Source organism: Myripristis murdjan, chromosome 17, assembly GCF_902150065.1.
Source record: "Myripristis murdjan chromosome 17, fMyrMur1.1, whole genome shotgun sequence".
In the NCBI taxonomy this organism is placed as follows: Eukaryota; Metazoa; Chordata; class Actinopteri; order Holocentriformes; family Holocentridae; genus Myripristis; species Myripristis murdjan.
Genome location: NC_043996.1, coordinates 24,380,091 through 24,405,117, shown reverse-complemented (window position 1 = coordinate 24,405,117; position 25,027 = coordinate 24,380,091). Strand labels below are relative to the sequence as shown.

The 25,027-nt window shown below is 41.4% G+C and overlaps 1 protein-coding gene across 4 annotated transcripts; it reads right to left on the bottom strand.

Moving 5' to 3' along the window:
• Positions 1 to 97: 97 nt before the first annotated feature.
• usp33 (ubiquitin specific peptidase 33) lies at positions 98 to 24,573 on the bottom strand. 4 transcript variants are annotated; one of them, XM_030074451.1, is made up of 24 exons: positions 24,414 to 24,573; positions 20,270 to 20,368; positions 18,996 to 19,049; positions 18,767 to 18,829; positions 14,021 to 14,167; positions 13,516 to 13,624; positions 12,109 to 12,178; positions 10,449 to 10,562; positions 9,658 to 9,736; positions 7,886 to 8,339; positions 7,588 to 7,728; positions 7,227 to 7,342; positions 6,561 to 6,733; positions 6,158 to 6,228; positions 6,018 to 6,051; positions 5,844 to 5,889; positions 5,539 to 5,719; positions 5,251 to 5,377; positions 4,486 to 4,655; positions 3,445 to 3,526; positions 3,193 to 3,301; positions 2,441 to 2,543; positions 1,659 to 1,727; positions 1,167 to 1,324 (listed from the first exon to the last, which is right to left on the bottom strand). In XM_030074451.1, the coding sequence occupies exons 2-24, from the start codon at positions 20,351 to 20,353 to the stop codon at positions 1,167 to 1,169; spliced, it is 2,754 nt and encodes a 917-aa protein (XP_029930311.1). In that variant the 5' UTR covers positions 20,354 to 20,368; positions 24,414 to 24,573. The 4 variants fall into 4 exon arrangements, with proteins under 4 accessions (XP_029930313.1, XP_029930311.1, XP_029930314.1 ...); XM_030074454.1 differs by having other exon boundaries at positions 7,227 to 7,339; XM_030074452.1 differs by lacking the exon at positions 24,414 to 24,573 and adding an exon at positions 20,527 to 20,544.
• Positions 24,574 to 25,027: the final 454 nt, after the last annotated feature.

Sequence of the window (25,027 nt, the reverse complement as noted above, 5' to 3'; positions counted from 1 at the left end):
GTGTTTGTTGTCTTAATTTCCACGCTAATCATCCTGGAAGCATTCATGACATACCAAAATCAGCAATGGATGACAAAATCAAACTATGGCCATACTCTTAAACATATTTTCATCAAGTTTAATAGCGTCAGCCAGCAAAAATCAGGGTCAGGAGACATCCATATGCAGTATGGAATTACAGTATAGCATTCTTTGTTTACCCTTTATCAGTCAACACATTAAGCAACACCATGCCCATTCACATAAATTAATGCCTTTAATTTGATTGCTGCTGTTGCTGATGATGATTACAGACCTCTAAGTATCCTGCAGATGTACAATTTAGTGAAGATAGCTTCAGATTTTTGTGATTGTGTGCACATTTTATGAGCAGCTTTGCATTTACATGCAACTACAAGTGATGTTCAGTTGGGTTTTAGTTTGTGTGTGAGTTAATTGTTATCAAAGCATGCATTCTTAACAGACTCTGCCTGCCACATATTTTCTACAAAAATCTATTAACATCATAGTAAATCACACCCTTCAGGGATAAATAACCAAGTGCTGAGACTCTTGACCCACATACTATCAGTACTGGTACATTCAAATACAAACCAGACATCTGTGTGAGCATGCCACTATGCCAGTCTACAGAACAGTGCAAAACACAAAATTCATTCCTGAGACTACACAGTTAATTAGTCCCTTGATAACCTTATGATTTCTGTTGCTGAAAGAAAGTGTCGGTTTGCGCGGCTTACTTTTCATTGAACAATATTCTCATACGACAGTAAAATCATGTCAATATCTACAGCAAAATGCATTGTGATTTATCACTATTAGCAACACAAGACACATGGACATATTTGCTCATTTGGTCAAGAGAAAAAGAAACGTGGCATTCAATGGAATCTTTAGCTGCACATTAATTTAAATGCTTGGTTCTGGAAACGTCCCGACACATGAATACTATAGTGCTAATAGAAATTTAAGAGATCTTTATACAGATATGTACAACATGACAAACCTTTTCAGACATATTTATTCCCTCTGTCAGTTGTTAAAGGCTGTCATGTAGTGGTAAAGATGAGGTCCTTTGCTTGAATGCTTTTGAAATAAAAGTCAAGTGCAAAATAAAAGGCTTTTCATTTCTTAAGTGTTTTTGTTGTTTTCTCTTGGATGCTTCGCTAAACTGAGCGTGTCTCCACCTCTATCTTCTCCTCTGACTGTGATGTATCTGTTTCCTGGTGGCTGATGTTGGGCCGAATGGTGACCACGGGACCTCCACCATGGATTGAGTGGAGGAAGTTCCATGTTTCTTCAGAGATCTGCCCTGAGTCAGCTCCTGCGGGGTTGGTGTAAATACACACACACGCACACACACACACACACACACACACACACACACACACACACACACACACACACACGCACTTAAATATCACGACTACATAATTCACAGCCGCAGCAAAATTCATTGACATTCAGAAAGACTTACTCTAACAAGAAGTGATGTATTTTTTGTCCTTAAGGATTTTGATTACACATTCTGCTGGACATTAAAGTTATGATACTTTCCCTCCATAATTGTATTGTTCCGATTAAAACCCCTTAACAAAGACTTTAAATTCTATTTTTGTCAAACAATGAAGTAGAGAAATAACTTAAAGGCTTTGTACCTTGCTTGAGTGTTAAATGGCCGTTCTTGCTTACAGCAATCTTGGAGTTATCAATTGGTCCTGGTGGATCTTCAAAAGGATGAAAGAAAAAAAAAAAACAGTCATACCTACATACTGTAGTAATAAGCGTGCTTAATGTATTCAAAGCTATATTCTCCACACTAATTGCTTCTGAGTGCAATCATCCTTAATGTCACATGTTTTAGTCACATTATGAAAGCAATTACTGCTCCCGACACTGGGTAAACAAATAATCAAGGAGCAGAAGTTATAGGAAAAACATTTGTAGATATGCAAGATGAAAGCTGTTATTGATATGACGATACAAGGCAAGAGAAGCAAAAAAAAAAAAAAAAAAATTAGGACAAGTGAAAGGGAATGGAATATATTTTGACGCTTCATTTTGCAGTAGCAGCAGGCAAACTTGACTCAAGAGATAAGGGATGCTCTTTGAAGATAAATCAACAGAGGGAAAGGGACATTTACAGTTTCATCTGAGCACGAGCAATATTTGGTAACTGTAGAAAATTTGGAAGCTCCATATAACAAATTTACTTGTTATCTTCTACAATCCATAAAATATGTATATATGACTTAACGTGCCATTAGTTTTAAAAAGGGAAATGTGAGTTAAGCTGAATGAAAATGACTTTTCCATGATAAATCATCACCGTCCACCAGATATCAGATGAAGGCGCTACTGTCAAGTAGGAACATTTAGCCTTTTAAACAACCATTTAGGCAGGATTAGGGGTGGAGAAGCAAGACCTCTGTCCACTCACCATTGTCCTTTCCTTTGACAAAGCCCTCCCACTCACGAAACCACTGCATGCTGATGCAGTATATGACCACTGGAGACTCCTCCTCCTGGAACGCCTTGTTCAGCTACAGGGATGTAGCAGGGGGAGGAGAGGGAGCGAGAGGAAATGGGGGAGGAGTAAGTGGAGGAGAAAGGCAGGAGGGGATGGGGAGGAGAAACACGAGGGAGATGAAAAAAAATGCAGTGAGGATGAAAGGATTGAGGGGAGAGGAGATGGAAAACCTAATCAATTCTCTCTGGTAGTTATTACAATTAAAAGGGAGTCACACGCGCTTCGGCAATTTAATCTTTTCTTGGAAATGACACAATCTCTAACCCTCTTGTTACCCTCCATCTGCCTATTGAAGCACTCTCTCTCATGCATACACATACACACCTCTCCTTCTATGCAGCTATTGTGTGAGTGGGCAGACTGGGCAGACAATCCCAGCTGCATCTGTCCCAATGCATTAATGATAAGGCTTTCATCAGGCTCACACCTCTCATCTCCTGTCGGGGTGAAGAGTGCCAACACAAGCAGCCTATCAGCTAGTTAAATAGGCTAGAGAATAGACCTATACACACCCATGAGTACTGGCTGCACACAAGCTCAGACACACAATACATTATTCTTCACGCCCATTATTACCTTATCTGACCACAGCTCTGTCTTCCTCACTGCTCAGACAGAAATGATTATAGCTCTGCTGGTATTTGTACTGACAAAGGGCTTACCCGGACAAACATGTCAAGCTCTGTCTTGCGGCGTTTCTCCAGTTTTTCGATCTCAGTCTGGCATGTGTGGCAAACGTACAGGTGGTTGACGGCTGGTCCACCGCCATACCTACAGAGAGCAAGTTGACCTTTACTCACACAGCTGAATTCATAACCACAAAGTGGAAGTAGAACTATGAGAACAGTAAATAAGCGGAGATATGAAATTGGTTAAAGCCCCAAGCCAGGTTTGGAGTTAGCTTGGTTAGCTACCTGCTGTACAGGTGATCCCACACATTCTGCGGCAGCATTACTACCAGGTCATCGATAAACGTTGCTTTGTTGGGCGGCACGCCTGATAAAAATACAGTGAAGCATTCATCCGTTAGACATCAACACTTAGCACCACCATACAGAGTAACATTTCAGAGATACCGGTTATGTGTAGATTAGTCATAAAAATACAAATCTGTTTTAGTGAGTCAGACACTTATCTGTTCCAAAGTGTTATCACTGCTACATTGAATGGGTTATAGTTTCTGAGAAGGTGTCATTACTGGGCCCACCTCCGCCTTCCTCATCTCCAGTATCCAAAAATCTGCCTCAGCACAACTGAGGGAGTGTCCACTGCCTACCACTTAAAGTCATTGTAGTCAGTGGATGGTAAAACTGAGCAGGGTTATTGTGATATTATTTTGTGTTATCATTGCCAACTGAAAATATGAAATATGAACAGCACAACCGACTATATATGATCATATCAATCATGCTTTCTTTGCACTGACATTACTTTCCATTTATCTACTTGTCTTGCCAGATATTATGTGCTAGTAGGTGCACAGAGGAGGAAACAATCCATAGGGCTTATTCACAGGAGATGATACACTGTTCTCTACAGCCAGTGTAGTCTTTATGAAAGCTGTGCCACAAATGATCTGTCTTTTCTCACTTAATTTTAAATCCCATAAGTTACAAGACCCTGTGAATACAGCCCCCTGAACAAAACAGAGCGTGATGGGCACAAAAATCTTTTTGAATCCTTTCTTCTCCTCTATTGAGAGTAACATCCACACAAAGAGAAGTCAAAACCCCTTTGAAGTCAGCTATGTTCTGCAGGGAATACACAAGAGTCTTTGTCAGCTTCTCAAATCCCTCTGAAAGATCAAAAGCAAAAACTGTGCAAAGGGAAGGGATGTCTTGAAATTTCTCCATTGATCGTTTGGGCACAGGGCAGGGGGAATGAACCATGGACAGAGATGTCTTGACCTTGTGTTATCAACATGAAGATGATGGGGTCTGCCTGACGTTATATACCTCCATGGGAGCAGAGGAAGTCGTCGTTGGAGATGGGACCCGGCTCGGCAAAGGTCTTGAACTTGTTGAGCCACTGGCGGGAGATGTAGAACTGGAGCAGGCTGGGCTCCATCATATTGAATAGTCCAGACACCCTCCTACGCTCTTTCAGTGCATCATCATTGCTCTTTCTGTGACAGGACAGAACAGAACAGATGACAGATCAATTACTGCTGCAACTAAGTTACCAAAGGTACGCTTCAAGCTCTCAAAAGGCTGACAACGTCTGTGCAGCCTGGTGCATTTTATCAGGGTTTAATCAGTTTTTATAGGACTGCTTGATTATGGCAAAAATCATAATCATCCAATCATTTTGGTTAATGTTGAGATCATGATTATTTATTTCACTGACTTTGGAAACATCATGCACTTATTGAACTTTTTTGTCTTGTTAACAGTGGATTTCCTTTAACCTTAAATATAAACATGCCATAGCCTGACTGAGACTGAATTTGGACCTTAAGGGAGGGGCAAAAGTGCACCACTGAAAAGGAAAGATGAGCACTGGATTTACACCACAAGACAAAATGAGAGCATGACTGCGAAATGGAATGTAGCATAATAATCATTTTATCTTGATTATCTTGCTTTCATAATCCTCAGGAACAAAAATTGTAATTCAAAATAAAGTTTGATAAATTGCCCTGTCTCAGTTCTTAGTTAGTCTTTGTGTACAATAGTATAATAAATGAATATTATAGTGATGAGTCTGCTTTGATAACTTACTTATAGAAGAGCACATAAGCCTCAGCGTTCTGGACACAGGACTCTGACACTTCAGTCACACTTTGGTCGTCAAACTCATACCACAGATTGTTGAGGTCATTCCTGCAGTACGCTATGTAGTGGCCACCTGGGAATCGACATGGGAATGAGTTAGACCAGCAGCCATTAACCTAACAAGCAGGTGTGAAATATTCCCAGAAGCTGGTGAATGCGGGACATTTCTAGTGTGTTGTGCCAACTTATGCCACTCCCCCAGTTTGTCAGGGGGGAGCGGCTGTGCCCACTCACTGCTGGCGGTGCCGTGGTGACAGATGACCGACAGCAGGTCATAGGTGGTGGTCTGGGCAGTGCTGTCTTTGGCCAGAAAAGGCTGCAGGTCCAGGCCCTCAAGCGGGAAGGAGACATGGGTGCCTATCTTGGTGGAGAACATCAGCTCATGTCTGAAGCGCTTTAAGTGGATGCACAGGATCTAGAGAGCAGAGGAACACACAAATAAATTATATTTCACAAAGTCTGTGTCTAAAGATATAAGAATAGAGAGATTTTTTCTTGTAAAAATGAAATGTCATCTAGTGCAAGAAATGTTTGTATACCTCTGGCAAACTTTGCACTTTGCAGAATTTGACTCCATTTCGTAATCTAAGAGGCAAAAAAAAGAACATGAACAAGCATCATGGAGCCTGTCTTTTTTCTATTTTCAGCTTAACTAATACGATTAAATAGCCATGACTGAATATAGAGCAGAGGCAAAAATCTTAGATACTCACTTCTTGCATTTTTCACAGCTATACATGTTGTCCCCTGGAAGATACCGGACAAGACATTTCAAAAATGAATTCAGACATCAGTATTAAACAGGCTTTAATATTTCTGGTGTGTCTGGTAGAGGTGACATCCACTTGCTCACCTTTTAGTTCGTCCCTGGCAAAGAATGCTGCAAGACAATCTTGTAGTGTAACCACTGGACCCCAGAACCAGCTAAAAATAGGAAGAGACACAGGGTTAAGCCTTGAACATAACGAGCATGGTGATGTTAAATGTGCAAGATGTCAGAAGTTAATGATGTCTGCCATAACTATGAACATAACTCCTGGGCAGCCAGGTTGGGTAAGGGTCAAAGTCGCTGTCCATAACTGAAAGGTCATAGGTTCGGTAATAGCAATAGCAATGTATCCCGTCAACATGCCTTTAAGTAACACTGGACTCCTGCCTGCACACACACTGTTGGACATTTTGGATATCAGCATCAGCTAAATGCCTGAAGTGGAAAGATGTAAATCAACAATGTCACAAATATATTATTAGCGTACCTCTTGATGTATTCCATGACGAAGGCAATCCAACCCTGCGGTGCGTAAGCCTCCCCACAGGAGCCGGCTTTTACCAGAGAGGTCTGGTGGGTGGAGGAGTGGAGCTTGGCCAGGTCTTCCTTCCCTGGGATGGGTAGCGAGATATCCTGGAAGTTCTCCAGGGTCACAGATACCTAACAACCACAGGACACAGACACACACAGTAAGCAGTCATCTTTGTGGATACAGACTACTGAACGGTTGCATTTCAGGGTTCTTACTTATTTTGGAAATTAATATTCCATATTTATATCAGACTGTTAATTCCTTTACTTGATTTGAAGACTGCCAATAATAACTTTGCAACCTGACCATGTTATTCCATGTTGTTTCAGTGGAAGATAATTCTTCACACAAATGAACACAAATGAAGTGAAATTAAAGTTGGTCTGCAACTACACTTACAGTGTAGATATGTATCAACATCACTGGTCAACCTTGATGTTCAATTGTTCTGTACTTTTTTCTGTTCTGTATTTTTTTTTTAACTCCACAAAACATGGAAATGGCTTGGGATGATATGCCACCTTCCTTTATGTGCACGCCTATTGTAGTGACACAATGAGCTTTCCTACCCTCTCAAAAAAAAAAAAAAAAAAAAAACTTTTAGTTGACATCCACACTCACCCTATCACAGGTGAGGCACTGAACTGAGCTGACAATGGTCCCGTCAAATACATCTGAGATGACACTGCGGTATTTCTTCTGACGCTTGTTCTTTGGTGGGGTGAATGTGGTCACTGCTACAGAGGGAGAGAGAGAGGGGGGAGAGGGAGGGAGATTCAGAGATTTGGTCCAACAGATACGTCATTTAAATCTGGGATTAGTGTTTTGCACCCCAGGCATGTAGGAGTCAGCAATGCTAGACACCGGATGGAACTACATTAATATGACTCTGCCCTTTAAGCTCTCAATCTGGATATGACCACTTCTGATTATTTAGAGGCTTTTACATCCTACTCGGCCTTTGCCAACAATTGCGTAGTACCTTTCTTGTGTGCAGAGTTAAGACTGGGCCAGCCAGAAGCAGCTTTGGGAGGGCTGCTGGATATTTTGGGAATGTGTCCATCCATGGGGACAGGACTCTGAGGTCTTGTGGTGCTGGACATATGGACATCTGGGAAGGAATCTAGAGGAGTGTGGGCCAAGCTTTAGTGAGTTGCAAGGTCAGAAATGTGATGCTGAATATAAAAAAAGTAAACTGTCTTTTTGGGCAATCAGCAAATTCAATCTATTGATCCAATTGTAGACATATGAATATGACAAAGAGCTTGTGACAAGTCTACCTGTTGTTCTGCTCTGGACCTTGATGGCCCCCTGGCTACTGATAATGGGCGTGGTCTCTGTGGTGGTGTCAACATCTTTGTCCATGTCTGCTCCAGTGCCTCCACCAACAATACCGTTTCCCCCGGAGCGGTACAGGTCATTAATCATGTTTTTCTCCTTCTGCCACTCTCGGTTGGCCTGAATCTCATCTCGTTCAGGAATCAACATCTCGGCCTCATTCGTATCGTCCATCAAACGCCCGTCCCCGTTCCTGCTTTGCGCCTCGCTATCGGCCCGGTCGCTGCTGCCACAGGACTCACATGACTGGAAGTCATTATCTGATTGGCTGTGGTTGTCATCATCAGGACTGTCATCCACAGTGATGCCGTTGGACTGGTCATCAGGCTCGGGCTGCAGCTCCTTGAGCTCTTCGTGAAGCTGGTCCATCAGACAGCGTAGAAACTCCTGGGAGTCCTGTATGCCGTAGGGGAATAACAGCATTAACATTAGCTTTCATCATCTGTTAATGAGGTGGCAAATTAACTGTAGCTGGTAAATTCTGACAGTCGCAGTGCCTTGGACCTCTATCGCCTGTTAGTTACTTTCCTGTCCCAGTTTAGTGAATTCAAATATAATGTGGCACTTACTCTTGCCAAACACAATCAAGTTTGACAAACACAGCTGAGCTTTCCTGAAGCTATTTTCCAAATCACAAGAAACATCCATTTTACCTCTTTGTTTATCCCAATTCTGCATCCCACAATCTGAAACCAAATGCTCATGAATCTGTAATCAAACTTAATGAACCTCAAACATCCAATCTCCCACTCTAGCCAAATGAACACTTTTCTCCCAGGACCCTGAATGTTACTCCATTCATGGCGATGCTAATTCCAAGGCTGTGCAGCTCAGCATAGCATGGCGAATGAATATTCCCCAGCTAACCCCTCTGAACAAACATTGGCAAGCCAAGAGGAAACAGGCCCCTTTATCATATCACTATTCAGGCTTGTAAATCCCTGATTTACAGACACTGGAGGAAGGAAAGACTTGCTTCAGTTAAACAAAATCCCTTATATCTATAATACCTAAAATACTGCTGTCCAAGCTGGAATCAAATCAAGCAATTTACCTTGAAGTTTATTGTGTGCATTTATGTGTGTGCGAAAGAAACTGTGAGTCAGTGGCTGTGAGTAAGTAATTACTATGCAAAGGATTTCCCTTATCTGGCTGAGTGATTTGAGCTGGAGCTAATGTAGACGGAGGCATGCACAAAAGATGTAGATGGATATCCCACAAAGATGGACCTTCGTGGGATATGGAGTGGAAGAGAAAAAGGAATGACTATATAAGCTCTGGGACAACAAGATAGGCTGGTTTGCAGACCCAGCTCAAGGCAAGGCAAAATCAGTCTTAACTCATTCTAAGAAAAAAATTCTCAGTAAGAGAGAACATTCACAGACAGACACAGATATTTATATGAAATGCTTGATCTATTATATCATTGTTCACTTGGATTTATACAAAAAGCAAACAAGTCAGTTACACATTATTACACTGATACATCATTAACTTCCCATTTCTCACATTTACTTGTTTGCTACAGACAGAGGCAAAACCAAGACACACTTTCTCTCAGACCAAAACAATGATTAATTTTCAACATTATTTTGCAAACAGAACATTCAAGGTGTTTCCAGCAGTGAAGAGTGTCTCTTTATTTTGCTTACATTTTGCAGAGCAACACATGCACTGAAGTTGCACATTCAATTCACCATCTGGGAGGACTGACCTGCTGGGAATATCCCCTAAACATGGGGTTTACAGCCTTGATCCCCTGGAACAAATTGGTTGGGACCACATAGGAGGGCCTGCAATTCCACAAAACACAGTATTATCAACACAATAACAACTCCAGGCACTAGGATAGAGCCTCATATAAAGCACAGTGGGAAGTTAAGACTAGCTGCTACAAAAATGCAACTAAATTTTGGCTCTGAATGATAAGCTTGTCTACTCTCCCAGCCATTTTGGCAGGTAATCAACGATGATTCTGGGGTCTTATTTTAAAAATCATACTTGGCTGGTAAAGAAATGAAAGTGGCCAGTGACTTTTGGAATCAACACATAGCTGTGGCCAGGGGATGAAAATGTTTCCTGCCCTGATCAGGGCAGGAAACAGGGCAGAGATAGCAGGGATGCCCCCTTTGTTTTCAGGCCAATACTGATATTTTCCCACCCACATCGGCAAAGACAATGTGTTTTTGTAGGAAACCTAGTCCAAATGCTGCTCTAAAGAGGTTAAGATTTTAGATATCTTTTGATTGCGTTATTTATTTATTTATTTATCTTTTAAAACCTATTTTACAATTAAAAGGTCACAAAAATATCAATTCTACAGTCAAAATATCCATATATCAGCAGTGTAAATAATATCAGACAGATGCCATCCATCTGACACTGGTCAATAACAAAAGTCTGCCAGTATATCGGTGCACTCCTACTGATCACACATTTAGCTTGTGTTGTCTACTGAAAGGAGGATGCCCTGATGAACAAAGGAAGAAAATGAGAAATGCCAACCTGTTCTTGTGCCACAGGTCAGACACTAGTTTCTGGTAGCTTTTGCAGAGTGCAGGCTTCTTGTCTGTCCTCACCAGGCCACCACATTCAAGAAAGAACTGTGTCAAGGGCGGACTGAAACACACAGACAGACAGATATATCACATCTGAGTACCAAACAAACTTTTAGTGACCAGTTGCCCTAAATGAGAGTTTTTCTTTGATCATCACAACTAAAAGCTTTGTGTTTTGCTGTCTACTCTGAAAAACAGTGCACCTCTCAAAATTACCTTAAGAATGACAAAGTCAAATTTATCTAGTGACAATCACTAAAATCAAGACTGTTTATGAACTCATTCAAAGATGTTGAGACACAAAATCCGAGCTGGCGCCTGGCTGGAAATCATCTCATATTGAGTATGTTTTTGTAATGACATTAACAGAGGATACAGAAATCAAAGCACGACTGTGAAAATAGGCATGAAAATGTGGGGGTGTTTACATTCAAGACCTAAATAGCATCATTTCCTTCTTCCAAGTATATCTTTTGATTTGCTTCATTTCATTATATTCATATGTGTCCCTTTGTGAATCGCAAACTCTCAAAGGTACCGGCAAACGAAACAATACCGCATTCACAGCTGAAAAGAGAAACTGCTGAGGGGACTTAATTTGAGATAGAACCTCTGTCTCAGTTGATGGATATTGAGTGGAAACAAATTTACAAGATAAAGACAGCAAAAACACAGAATGAATAAAGCATGAGTGCTTCCTCTCCTTGGCAAGAGAAAAGTCCCTCTAACTGAATAATGACCCGACAGTAACCGAAAGAAACAGCACTCATACAAACAGACATCAAAGGAAAGTTCCAGAAAAGGTCCCTCCTTCTGCCGCTCTATGACTCAATCCCTCCTATTTTTGGAACATGATTTAGATTGCAAATTTTGACCCACATCTCTTCCCATTTTATCTTATATCCAGACTAGGCATCATCAGTTTATCCTAATCTAAAATTGTTCCAAACCCTTGGAAAATTGTCATAATAAGGAACTTCGTAGAGCTTTGGTGTGCTTTGCAGTTCCATAAAAAAATAAATAAGAATGAAAAGTGTAAGGAAACAGCAGGCAAAGGTTTAAGTAATAACAGTTCAGGCTCTGCAATTAAAATGACCACACCAACAGACTGATCCTGAAGAATAAATCAGAGGGACTGGCAATCTAATAAACAATGAAACCCGTGGCAGCCTGGGAGAAAACAGTAAAGAGAGTCGTGTAAAAAAGACATATGGTGGGGAAGGAAAAAAGGAAAAAGAAGGAGGATAGAGGAGTAGATGAGTTGGAGTTCAGTCAGAAACATAAGACCCGACAGGGAACAACAAAAGGCCATTCCTGCCATCACAAATGGTGCACTGCAGCAATTTTCACTCAGCCATCGCTCTCTCTCAAATGAGCACAGCTGTGGTCATTTTTCACAGTCAATGAGAACAAGGCAGCCGGTGAAAAACAGCAAATGGCTACTGAAATGAAGCCTGCTGAAAGAGTGAGCAGCGGGTGGAAAGTCGGTGATGTTGAGGAGGGAAAAAAAGAAAAAGAAAAACAGAGAGCACGTGGCATGGGGTGTGGAGGTGATGCGGGGTGAAGCAGGAGGCAGAAAGACAGATGATGGGAGGACGGGGTCTCACCAATTGGACAGGGCCTGGAGGGCAGCGTTCATGTAGCAGGTGTTGCCTATGTTCTTCAGTCCTGTCAGGCCTGGGGGACACAGAGTACCACAACTTTGATATACACACCAGGGAAATTAAAACAAGCCACTGATCAAACGCTTGTAAATTTTGACTGCAGCAGCAAGGTGCCACTTGGGCAAATGACCAACCAGTGTTCAGAGGCCCTTTTTCTATTCTAAAAGTAATATAATCCAGAGAAAGCACAGACAGTGGCTGGCTGGTGAATTTTTAAACCAGCCTCTGTGACGGGTGGATGAAAAATTAGTTGACACAGCATCAGTAGCGGAGAGTGGATGTCTGCTGCTATGTTGGGACGGCAAATTCATCCTAAATGACCAAGCTACTCTGTCCTGAGAGGTACTAATCTAGGCACGCTCATTTGCTCCGCTTCCCTATCATGTGACCCGTGCTTGTGACAAAAACAACTGAGGCAGCGACTGGTGCCAGTGCCAGAGCTACACCACATGAGGTTTAACATAACATATGCCATGCGGTGGATGCTGTTGTCCAAAGCATCTCACAACACTCAGTGAACACATTACTAGGATGGGTGGCTCCGGGGGGGGGGGGACTGAACCACTCATCCTGAAAGAGTCGGTGCCCTGCTCTACCCGCAGAGCTACACAGGACCACCCTGCAGTCCGGCTGAAAGACACTGGTCTTGGGACACTCATTTACTGCACTTCACATCACTTGACCCATACTAGAAACAACAATCCAAATAGAGACTGGTGCTAATTACTACGATGGTCTATTTGAAGCTTACTCACAAGTCAACAATGCAGTGTTTCCTTATTTAATTCTGTGAAAAATCTCTTTTAAATTTAGTCAAGTCGTAATAATGTCATTGACTAAAATGCTGCCTACCATAGAAAATCTTTAACTGTAGTTTACAAAAATTAAAACAGATGTATTAGTATAGGTTACATTAGTAATGTTTAGGTATTTCCTCATTCCCCATTTGTTGATCTCGAGGCTGCACACATTCATCTATACTGTCTGACATTTCTGGGAATTTGTCAAGATGGGCAATTTGGCTTTGCGCCCAGCACATTAATGCATGTCTGAGAGTGAATAATAATGAGCCATGTCTGCAGTGAAAAATGTGAAATTTTGTTTCTCTCTCTGCAGCAGTAAATACAATGTGTGACAGATTGAGAGTAGATAGTACAAACTTTGTTCTTTCCTGAACATTTTTGTCAATAATACGATAAATATTCTTTGTACATACAATACAATAAATTCTTTATGAGACTCCACTCATACAGAATTTTTCTGTTAAGCTTTGCAAGTAAAAATCAAGCTTAGGTGTCATTCATTTTTTAACGTGACAAACACTGCATCTCTGCAAGCGTTGCTGCCGACCTCGGGTACGCAAGTCATCCTCCTCCTCTGCCTCCATGTCCAGGTCTTCACAGCCTCCATTGGGTGGCACTCGCAGAGACGTTGGGCTCCCAGGAGTCCTGCAGGTCTCCTGGAGCAAAACAACACACACAAGACCTTATCAGATACAACTTATCAAGTCAGTAAACCACCTGGTGCTGATATCTCAAATAGGTTCTTAGGAATGAAAGGTGGAATTTATGATTGCAAAGCTCATTCAGTGCTTTGACAGCATCTGATAGCAGAGAACAGAGTTATGTAACAGAGCAATTATGCAGCAAGAGCGGCAGACAAATATCAACCTATGTCAGACAACAGATTTGCAGATCAGAAACATTAATACTGTATATTATTTTTCTTAGGATATGTAAGAACTTCATCATTTTATGGATGTTGCTGTTGTTTATCATCTCCCTCTGGGACTGGATAAACAATATAAAAGTCGGACAGTTTTACAGAATAAAACATGTTAACAAGCAGTCCTTACTTGACTGGCATTATGTGGCGAGGGAAGGGGCTTGTTGGTGAGGGGCGAGCGAGGGCCCAGTTTCCGCTCCAGGAACACCTCCTTGCCACAGGCGTAGCACCACACCCGGAGTGTGGTCAGGTTCACTGTCAGGTTGTGCCGTGTCTCCTGCACACAACATTTTAAGAGAGAATTGTGAATAGGCATATCAGAATGAACAAAGGGAAAACAAGGAGTAAACAAAAAATGGACCAAGTGTGCAAAATAGGTGGCAAGATAACAAGACTGCCACTAAACACAATTACCAAAACTATCACACCAGTGCACCATCAGGCCCATTCCGCACCAAATAAAACCTCCTACCCTCTAGACAAAGGTACATAATACCAGATTGGAGTAAAAGAGATAGACTGGGTCATTTTTTCCACAGAGCATTTAACTCCTTAATAAAAGCAATGCCAGACAAACAGACTGTTCACACTGACTCCTTGCACCTGTTCTTTAATCTCAGACATTTTTACTGTTTGCTATTTATGAAGCCACTGTGTATTGTTGATGTGCTAAATGTGTTTTTCTATTACACGGAGTCATGATGTGCAAATCCGATTCCCCTCAGGGCAATAAAGCTTTTCATTGCCAATGTTAACATTTATCCAGAGAAGTTTGATAGAGCACATGTTCTCCATTTTTGCCAACACCCAGCTTCACTATCTCTGGCACAAGTCAATCAATAGCCCGCCGAGGTGTGCCCTGTGATGGCCTGGCCAGTCTTGTTCTGCAGTGAATATGCTCGGTAAACATTTTGCACAGTGTTCCTGTAGCACACCTAACAATGAAGTTACACAAAATCAGAATGATATACAGTTAAATTAACATTCTCGTTTCTCTCTAGTCGTTAAAACTAGCAAGCTTGGGGGCATCCTGGTGATTCAGATTGCCTTAGGCATACCACCTCTTTTTCTGTCTCTCTATATACTGTACTGTTCAGGAAAGCTGAATAGCTAACAAATAAATAAATAAATGAATGAATAAATAAATCCAACAAACTCTACTAAGATAAACTATGCTGATTTATATTGTAGGATGGCGTTCACTTCTATGTAGGAGGATACAAGCGCACCACACTGTTAGGCCACTTTGAAGTGCTGATACTCTGGACTCATTGCAGTATCTATAATAAATTACAGATGTTTCACCAGGCAAGCTGACTTGCCTATCAATAATACCAATACTGGTTTGGTAGTCAAATCAAACTTATACAAAGGAGAAAAAATCCTCCTTATGCTAAGCTAACAAAGCCAGAGGACTCTTCCCCTATTTCAGGCAAATCATAAACCAATCATAAACCTTCTTCAGCTTGTTAAACTATGTGATAGGGTTAGGCACTATTCTGATATTACTGTATACTGGGCTATTTGAAAATGTGAAAGTTATGACATTCAGTGAAGTTAGATCAATTCACAGGGTGTTATCTCATCAAACACCTCATTATTCTTGGTATTTATTAACTCATGTACATCAGCATCAACAGAAGTTGCAGCTGAAGTGCTAATTGCACAGCTGTCCACTCAGACAAGTGTGAACTAACTCTGAAACATCTGAGCGGCAAGGTGAGAGAAATGATAAAGATGGCTGCCTACTGCAACAGTTACATTTGTCAGATTCAAGACAGATAATGCTGGAAAACCAGGCAATATAGATCATCTTGTAGGGAAGCTTTGCATGACACATTTTAGCTAAGGGTGGAAATACAAAGCACTTTCCACTGTTCAGTCACACATAAATACTTGTGAAGCAAGCTGTGCCTCAGTATGGCAGGAAGTGCACCAACCCAATTTGCACATAATTTAAGCTGGACAACCTGCTGCTACAGCAGCATATCTTCTACTGTTTGATGTTTTGGTTTTTTGTTGCAGTAATGAGACTACAGAATGGGTGGTTGTTATATCTGAATATGCGTACACTTGCATAGCTTATTTGCAGTTTACATGTTAAAGAGAGAAAATCCATGCTTGTGTTGGCTGACTGGAGGCACTACAAATGTACTTGTTGTTTTAAAAAGAATTTCTGTTCTCTTTTCAGAGGAGTTTGGTATAAACAATGATGTAAACAAGATGTTAATGCATTATGATAATTCACATCCCCAGGACATTATTTTCAAAAATACCTTGATAAAATATCATATCTCAGTAAAATATATAACACTGTGTTATAATATGATTGATACTGCCTAACCTCTTATGAGACACGGGAACTGATAGGGCTGGTAACCAGCTGCGGCTGCAACACCTGCTGTTCCAGCCAAAAATATTTTCACACTGTTCACTCAATTATGGTGATTTGCCTGTTTTGGTATTTGCATTAAAGGTTGGAATGGTCTTTTATAAGTAGAGCATTTTTAGTAGTTGTCCCACTGAAACCAATTTAAAACCTGATATTGTTTTTTACATTTATTTATCAAGTATTTTTTAAAACCAAAACCAAAAAAAAGAAACATTATCACTCCATTCTTCGACCCTGAGACTCCTTGTTAAATGTCCACACAAAATCTATGTCCCAATGCCCCAGAATTTAAAGACACAAAAACTCAATTATTCTGCAGCATGCAGCATTAGTACATTGTGCAGATTTTGGAACCGCAAATGCATCCCCGAAAAGCATCAACCGCAATAAGACACCAGGCCTGAGGAGCTGTGTGTCTAAGATTACAGGAGGAGTGCAGCAGGATGGACTGGTGCTGTGGAAACATGGCCGAGTTCTGCTGACCCACTGCTGCTCAGACAGACACCAGCAGCCTGGCAGCCTGACAGAAGACTGAACGTGAGCAGCAGCCGACCAGCAGGCCCTGCATTATTCATCAGGGCTGCATTAGCCTTCGCACAGCCAGGCAGAGCAGCACTGGCAGAAGGGGACACACCAGACTGAGAGCGGCCATGAAACTACCCCATTTAAATAATTTATGACGGGATTTAGACCAGCCAGGACATTAATAACAAGCTGGATTTATGGGACTTGGAAGATGTATTTTGTCAGCCCACAGAAGGTTTTGAATTACATTATCTGCTTAGTAACTTACACAGTATTACTTTGTCCTAGTAATTTGGTACAACTCCGTTGGATTTAGTTAGGAACTAGCGCTAAATCATTAACTGAAAGAAAAAAATGAATCACAGTACTGACTTCTGTAATTTCAAAACTGCAGCACAGAGCAGTTTTGAATTTTTTTCCCCTTTCAGTAGGAGAAATGTTTTAGGCAACTTTATAATGAAGGTTTTCTGGTTTTGTGCAGAGTTTAACACCAACGAAATCATTATACGCAGACAGAACAGATCCTTTGCACCTCTCCCACACACACAAAAACTACAATAGGGTAGATATTGTATAGGAGAAAAGTGTCTATTTGTGTCAGAACTCCTGCCGTGCTCACAATTTTTGGCAGAAAAAGACTGAAAAATATTTTTGTCTCGTTTGTGCATGCATAGATCAAATGAGGGAATCTAAGAGAAACACCAGATGCCTGAAAAACTGAGTCTGGAAAGCAACCATTTGACTATAATGATCGTACCATGCATTATTTACAATGTGAAAAGGTGAAAAATCTCCTGGGTTTACTATTGGTTTATTTTTCTTCAAAGGTTCTTTTAGATGTATACTCAGACTGAGTAAGTTCTATTTATAAATGCTAATTATGCATCTTTGTTTCTGCCAGCACTACATTGCGGAGCTTCAACTTATAAAATTAGTTCATCTATAACCTTCAAGTTGAAGACTTTTAAAAACCCATTACATTCATAATAATCACACTTACACCCTGGCTAGCTAAGGCCGTCAATCCCTCATACCATCTCCTTCTGAACTGTTCCCGCAGTAGTCTCTTCCTCATTGTATAGTCAAGAAATACACATGCTTCCCTCCCCTCAAGGCCTCAAGAGCACTAATTAAGTATGGCTCCCTTCTAATAAAGATTTAAAGATGGCTTCCCCTGAAAAACACAAAGGGTGCACGTCTAGCTGCAGACCCGTATCATGAAAACGGGGAATGCACTGCTCAAATCACACTTCCTTCATCCATTGTCCGTCTTTTGTCTAAGATGAGAACTACAAATCTAAAGGACAGGTTCTCTCTGGACAGTGGTTTCAGCAGCTGTGCAGATATTGATACGCAGGGCAAATAACATGTTTGCTTTCTCTTCTTTTGCTCTCTCTAACCCCGCTTGCCCCTGTGTGCTGGGAGCAAAAGCCTCAGACTACATTGGGAACGCCAGAAGCTGAGAAAGAACTCCAGAGCAGGCAGGAGGGGTAGACACCGTATCCATGGAGCTGAGAGTACAAGTAAATCTCCCCCCACTTCCCTGAGGAACAAGGGATTAATAATGGATGATCCAGCACTGAAATTTGGCTGAATTTCTAGATGTAGTCAGACATTGCTAGTTGGATGGCTTTTCACAAAGTGTGCACTTCAAAAGCTTACAGATGCACATGCAGGCTTTCTGATCTTGAAGAGAGGATGTTAAAAATAATGCAGTGCTGTGAGACAGTGTTATTCCCAGTCATGGCCCCTGGGACTCTGAACTGAGGCCTCTGCTTTTCTTCAATGCCTCAATTCCATTCTGTGCCTTTTTTTTTTTTTTTTTTTTTTATTCCACACCACTTCTGACCTCCTCCCCGACAGTCACACCCCTTCTTCACCCTTGTGCATTAGCACATCATCATTTAAGCATTTTTTTTTCCCAGCAGAGAGGCATTAGCAAGAGCAGGGATTTCTCACCTGTGAATGGACGGTGCTGTGGTCAGTGTGAGATTCTCCACATCCTACGTATGAACAGCCATTCTGGAGAGAAACAGAGAGGAAACCAAAGTGTTAAGAACAATTACAAGGCAGTATTTCAACCTGTCCGAACTGCAACTCTGTGCCCTGCTGCGGCGCAACCAGTCTCATTTCGTAGTCTTGACGCTGTTAATCATCTAGAAGTTTGTAAGAAGCCCTGTGCTCTCACCTCCAGACACGCCCACAGATTTGGTCCTCCAACTTTGCAGTCTTGGCACTGGCCCTGGAAAATTATTGAGACAGTCAGGTTAGCGTCACATCCCTGTTCCCCAGAGCAAATAAGAAAAAAAAAAAAACAGTGAGACAGCAGCATGGTTCGAAAAGAGGCACAGTGAGGAATGCTTACCCTATTCAAGCTCAGCTTTATTTAAAGCCAAAAATCACTACTGACCATCTCAAAGGGCAAGGGAACACACAAAACAGGATAACACCCCCTGACTTAACCTTCTTAGCGGGCGAGAAAAAATTCCCCCAATAACCAAAAGGTGAAATGAGGAAAAAGGGAGGAAATCTTGAGATGGACCACAGAGAGAGCGTACTCCTTCCCAGCCAAATAGGTGCCGGCCCGGTGGACAAATAATGAAGTACAATACTGTAAAAATTACAGATACCAGCAGACATAGTGAAGAACAGAATAAGCAGCTTTTATTTGACATGTTGAATTGAGACCTGAAAAATATAGCTGCAAAGTGGGGGGTGTCAAATGGGGCGGCCAGGGCTCCAGAAGTAAAAAATCCTATTCATTTCTCTGAATGCAATGTAACGTGACGTCCATTTGAGCATTTACAACACTTGGATGGACATAAAACTCTCTCGGCTGAATCACCAGTACAAATAAATAGCAAATACACTGAAATAATTCAAGTCAGTTGTTAAAAAAAAAAAAAGTTAGGTACAAGGGTGTGTACACAACAACTTTAGGACGCTATGTGTCCCACAGTGTATTGCCTCATGAAGCAGCCAATCACAGAGCTTCTAATTCTTTTCCCCACGCTGCCAATAAAGAATACAATAAAATGTAGTGCTGAACATATCTGAATAGATTTTGTGGCTTTGGCTGGAGTCTTCATCATGGTAACAGTTGATGAGGTAATGGGTCCTGTATTATTTAGTACCATTTCACCTACAGAACCGACAGTAAAACATGATTTCTCAGAGAGGAAGTTGAAACATTTAAAGGCAGTGACTATAACATAACCCTGTAGCATTATTTATTTATACAGTAGACTCCAGTGATTCAGTGCTGAGTAATGCAGCAGTTAACGTTCAAAGTAAAATTCCAAATGGCGAAAAACAATTCAGGGAAAATACTTCCTATAACCTGAGGCTCTGCTCACGCCATCTCTATTGACAGACTTTGATATAGATTAATAAAGAGAGTGTGTGATAGGACGGCTTAATACAGTACACCAGTGGACAGGATCATGAGTGTAGAGAACTCACATGGGATTTTTCAATGAGTTCCTCCTTGGTGATCTCCCCCACACAGTCCAGGTGCAGGCAGTCGCTGCTAGACCCCGACGGCATCGCTCAGCCACAGGTCTGGGCGAGAGAGGCAAAGCAAACACAGCATTCAGTGGGTGGGGTTTTCATTTTTCATACAAGCGAGGAACACAAAATGCAGGACGTCTTGTAATACCCTACTAAAAGAGGAAGAAATAAGAATATATATTCCCAACCCCACATCCGATACTTGATACCTGCTGATAGGAGATATCCAAAGCATAGAACAGACAAGCAAAATAGTCTGCTGCTGTAACCCGAGACACCACAACAAGTTTGTCCAGGTCTGTGTACTGACAACTTCCTCTTCTGATCAGCACCAGATATGCCAAGCAGCACATCACACCACTGATGACATCTTAACAACTGATGTGGAACTGGCAGTATTTCTGAACAGTGTGGCCTTCAGTGACTTTATTCTCTGATTCCATTATAAGAGACTGAAAAAGGCCACAAATCCGAGTGACTAGGCAGTTAGGCCTAAGTATAAAATAAAAACAACCTGGCTCTGAATGATCTGATGCAGGGGCTTTCAAACTTTTTCATGCTCTGGATCCCTAAGTTGACTCCCATTAAACACCAGACCCCCACTTAAAATGATTTTCCCCTCAGGACTTTGATCAGAAAAAAATATTTGGCATGTGTTAATTATCAAACCGTCTAGGTGTCATATTTGTCAAATAGATTCACAAAGGAGATTAAAAATAATGTTAAAATAATCACTCATATACAGTATATTTTTGTGTTAAAGCAATGTCTAGTAAATTAACCAAATTCACTTTATTTCTTTCAAAAACATGGGGGGGAACATGATTAGCAAATTAGCAAAAAATTAACAGAACACACAAAAAGGCAATGAAATAAAAGATTTGAAATCTAAATTAAATTAAAAATTTAAGAAATTACTGACTAAAGAAATAAATAAATAACCTGAAAATTAGCAAAACAAATACCAGAAAATCAGCAGAAATTACGTGAAAATCAGCAAAAACTATTCAGAAAAAAAACACAAAGAAATTATGTTTATGATTATTATAATCAATTATTTAAATGTCAGATCAGTGACGCTGTATGGACATGAGCTTTCTTGTATTTAAATGCTTATGAGATATTTAAACAAAGTGAAATTACACTCTTCTCCTGAGGAAACGTGGAAGACAACATCAGACTCCACTGTGAAAATCACTACTCTAATCTTATTAATCTACATCTTTCATGCTCAACCTGTGATTCACCTGCAAACAGAAACAAATCTGACAAGTCGCACAACTCAAGCTGCTGTTACTTTTCATTTCAGATGTAAGAGGAAGGTCTGTGCACAGGAACGTGGATCCCGTGCACAGTAACAGTCACACACAAAACAGCATGTCGACGGATGGTACCTCAGCGGGAGCGAGGGACCTGAGGCTGTGGAGTGTGATGCAGAGAGACGACGCAGAAGCACAAGCCTATGTCATCAGATCATGAGTGGTGGGGAGGGGGTGCGTGACGTCAGCACTGGCCCATTTTCTCCTCTGTGAGAAGAGGAAGCGCGAAGACATACAGGCCATGTAAAGCGGGATGACAGGAACCTACTGGAGATTTGCATTATCAAGCTGAGTAAGAGGACCCACACCCTCATCTCCTCTGCAGACTGAGGCTCACACACAGCCTTGATTACCGTTACTGAGTGAGACATTTTACCCCTGGGAGTGACAAAGCACATGAGTAACTTGGGGTCCACCTATAAAGACAGTTCTGCATACTGTAATTGATGAACCACAGCACCATAAAACAAACACAACTGTGTGATGGCAGGCAGAAACCACACTGCTCTTATGTGACAGGCTGTACAAGCGCTGTTTGGGTCAACAGTTTTAAGACGGGTACTCTTTAGGGAGCAGCTTCATCTGACAAAGACAAAGCGCCTTAAACAAAAATGCTTGGTGTGTGAATAAACTGAAAACCTGAAAATGTACCAACAGGAAAAAAATGAAAAAAGAGATAATAAGGGATGTTGAATTGTATTAAGTATGACCAAAATGTATCAACTAAAAGAAGTCCTGTGGTTATTCAGAGCTCTTAATATTAAGCTATAATTTTTGTCTGTTTATGTACAGGTTTATATGCAAAATGAGTGATCAGAATCCAATCATGTCATTGCTTAATTTAAGCGGCTTTCCTTCCAACTTCAAGTGTCTCTATATAGACCTGACACGCCAATGCTTCTGTCACCCACAAAACCACAGATTTTAAGTGTGACCACATAGCCCACAGCAAGGTTACAGACTGAAGCCTTTGTTAGAGACTTCACATTGCTGCTCTGGCTGTCAGGGAATTTTTCTGTGTCAAGGCCATGATGACAACAGAGCTCTTGTCAGCTCACATCTCTCTCCTGTGCTCCATGTGATTCTGGGAGCTATTGAGCTGAAACTGAAACAACAGCAAGGGGGCACAATGCATTTCCCTGGCATGACCCTACCTTGTTTATATCGGAGCTAGCACAGCTCTGACATGCCAATCACTATATCGGCTGAATCTGATACTAACAAATGGGAGTGAAAGTGAAGGAAGCACCAAGATGCACAAACATATGCGGGACATCATTCTTGATCATACATTTTATGTAAAGTGATTTTTTTCCAGATGCAGACAGTGATCTCACCCAGTTCTGTCATACAGTGAAAAGACATATAGCCTGCCTCATGTAGTTTAACAACAAGTCAATTGGGAAACCAGCACTAAGAGGAAAGAAACCCAGGTCATGTCCAATCCTGCACAAATCAATAAGCCTGCTTCCTCATCTCAGCAAAGTCATCTGTGGGTCTATCTATTAATCAGGCCTGTCTATCTGACTGGTCCACATGTAGCAGTGTCTTTATTGTACATCAATACTGCCTACACATGCAATAAACAAGCACACGCAGATAAATGGAAAAGCAACAAGCTCAGTTACAATTTCATTTGCTCTCCCATTCACAAAGCCAGGGCACAGAACCTCAACTTAAAAGCATCCGCCCAGACTGTCACAACCAACTCACTGCGTTTCCACTAACTAGCTGCCACTATTAACGTCACAGCTTGTATACAGTATACAGCAGGACAATCCCTGTAGGCTCGCCAATTATTTCAGTATAACGTTACCAAACCTCCGGCGATTATGCAATGTTGGCCAAGGAAAAGCATCCGTGTTTGGCAAACAGTACAGCAGCCCAGCCCTTTCACTTTCTCCACATCTGACTGGGCTGAGCTCTTCCATTTAATTTCCACATTGCTGCACACAAAGAGGTGGTACACTGACAATGGGGCGTTGACCTAGACCCGGCAGTGCACATGAAACCAGTGTTGACAGTCAGATTCAGTGTTGTCGTTAGGTACAAGCTAAATGGGACGTGCATGAATACTGCAAAATAGCGAGATAGAAAGCTGGCCTAATAATAGTAAAGCTTAGCTGGCGGGCAGGGGATAGAAAGGCAACCTAATGCTAAAAAAAAAAAAAAAAAAAAAAAAAAAAAATGCCTGATGTTACAAGCGTGGCGTTGTCCTGTCAGCTAATGTTAGCCAAGTACACACAAAACGGAGATGGTATAGCTCGGCTGATTTCCAATAATTCAAGTTATCGACTATTTAACTGATGTTGGTTAGGTTTCTGCTAATTTAACTCTGTGTAGATGGACGTGATACAGATACAGCCCCTGTGGATTTGGCCTGGCCCGGCGCTGAAAATGAGCTGTCAAACTAGGCGAGGCGTTGACAGCGTCACAGGCTGACTAGCAACGCTAACGTCGTTCCCCGTTAACGTTAGCGGGTAACGTTAGCTAACTGGTGGCAATAACCGACCCCCGAAATTATTAATTTGTCATTTACAAGCTAAACAGCGACACATAAAGTGACTTACCAAAACTAGGAGATGATCAACGATTTTAGCCATCTTTGTTTGGCTTAAATGGTCAGCGTTACCCACCTAACTAGGTAGCAAGCTAATGCTAACCAGCTAACGTTCGTGTATTACATGATCACCGACGGTACCATAGTGACACAGTCAGCAGCGGCTAGCTTGCTACAGCGCTCACTAAATAAATATAACGTGGCTTCGTTTTCTTACCTGCGCGATTGTGAGAAATAACTTTGGCCTTAGGTAGATCCAGCTGCCCCGGGTTTCTTTAAAACGCCGATTCAATTCGTATTTACATTCATGTTTTAAACGGCAATCCTTCACATTAGCTGTTCGCTTCGCTCAACTTCCAGGTGGTACTACGGCTATCTCCGCCCTCTTTCCGGTTTAAAAAAAAAAAAAATACAACACCCTCCCCATCATTATTGCTGTAATATTATGGTACTTTTATTCTTTTGTCTTTATTCTCCTCGTATGATTTAACAATACAGCACATTTAAGTTATATTTATCAGCAAATTTCAAGAGAAATATAATTTATCTCTGTTTGTCTTCCACTAAAATCAATATATTCAACAAAACATTTTAAAAACGAGAGTGCAGGTGAACCTACTTGTACTCTGTTGCGTCCGCTGTAGATATGCTTGGTTATGAGCACATTGCACACTGAGTCTTACATAAAGTAGCTTTTTCTCTTGCATTTGAGTCCTTTAATTAAGGGCGAGTGCAGGCTGAAAGAAGGGAACGGGGGGGCACCTGGTGGTGAGAAATGATAAATACTGGAAACCCATCCCAAGCGCCACCTAGTTTACTGCCGTGGGTTTG

Coding starts and splice junctions, on each gene's coding strand:
- usp33 (XM_030074451.1), bottom strand. CDS start 20,353: ATGCCGTCGGGGTCTAGCAGCGACTGCCTGCACCTGGACTGTGTGGGG. Junction 12,179..13,515: donor GGATGACTTGCGTACCCGAG/GTCGGCAGCAAC, acceptor TGTGTCCCCCAG/GCCTGACAGGACTGAAGAAC. Junction 5,720..5,843: donor AAGTGCAAAGTTTGCCAGAG/GTATACAAACAT, acceptor TCTGCTCTCTAG/ATCCTGTGCATCCACTTAAA.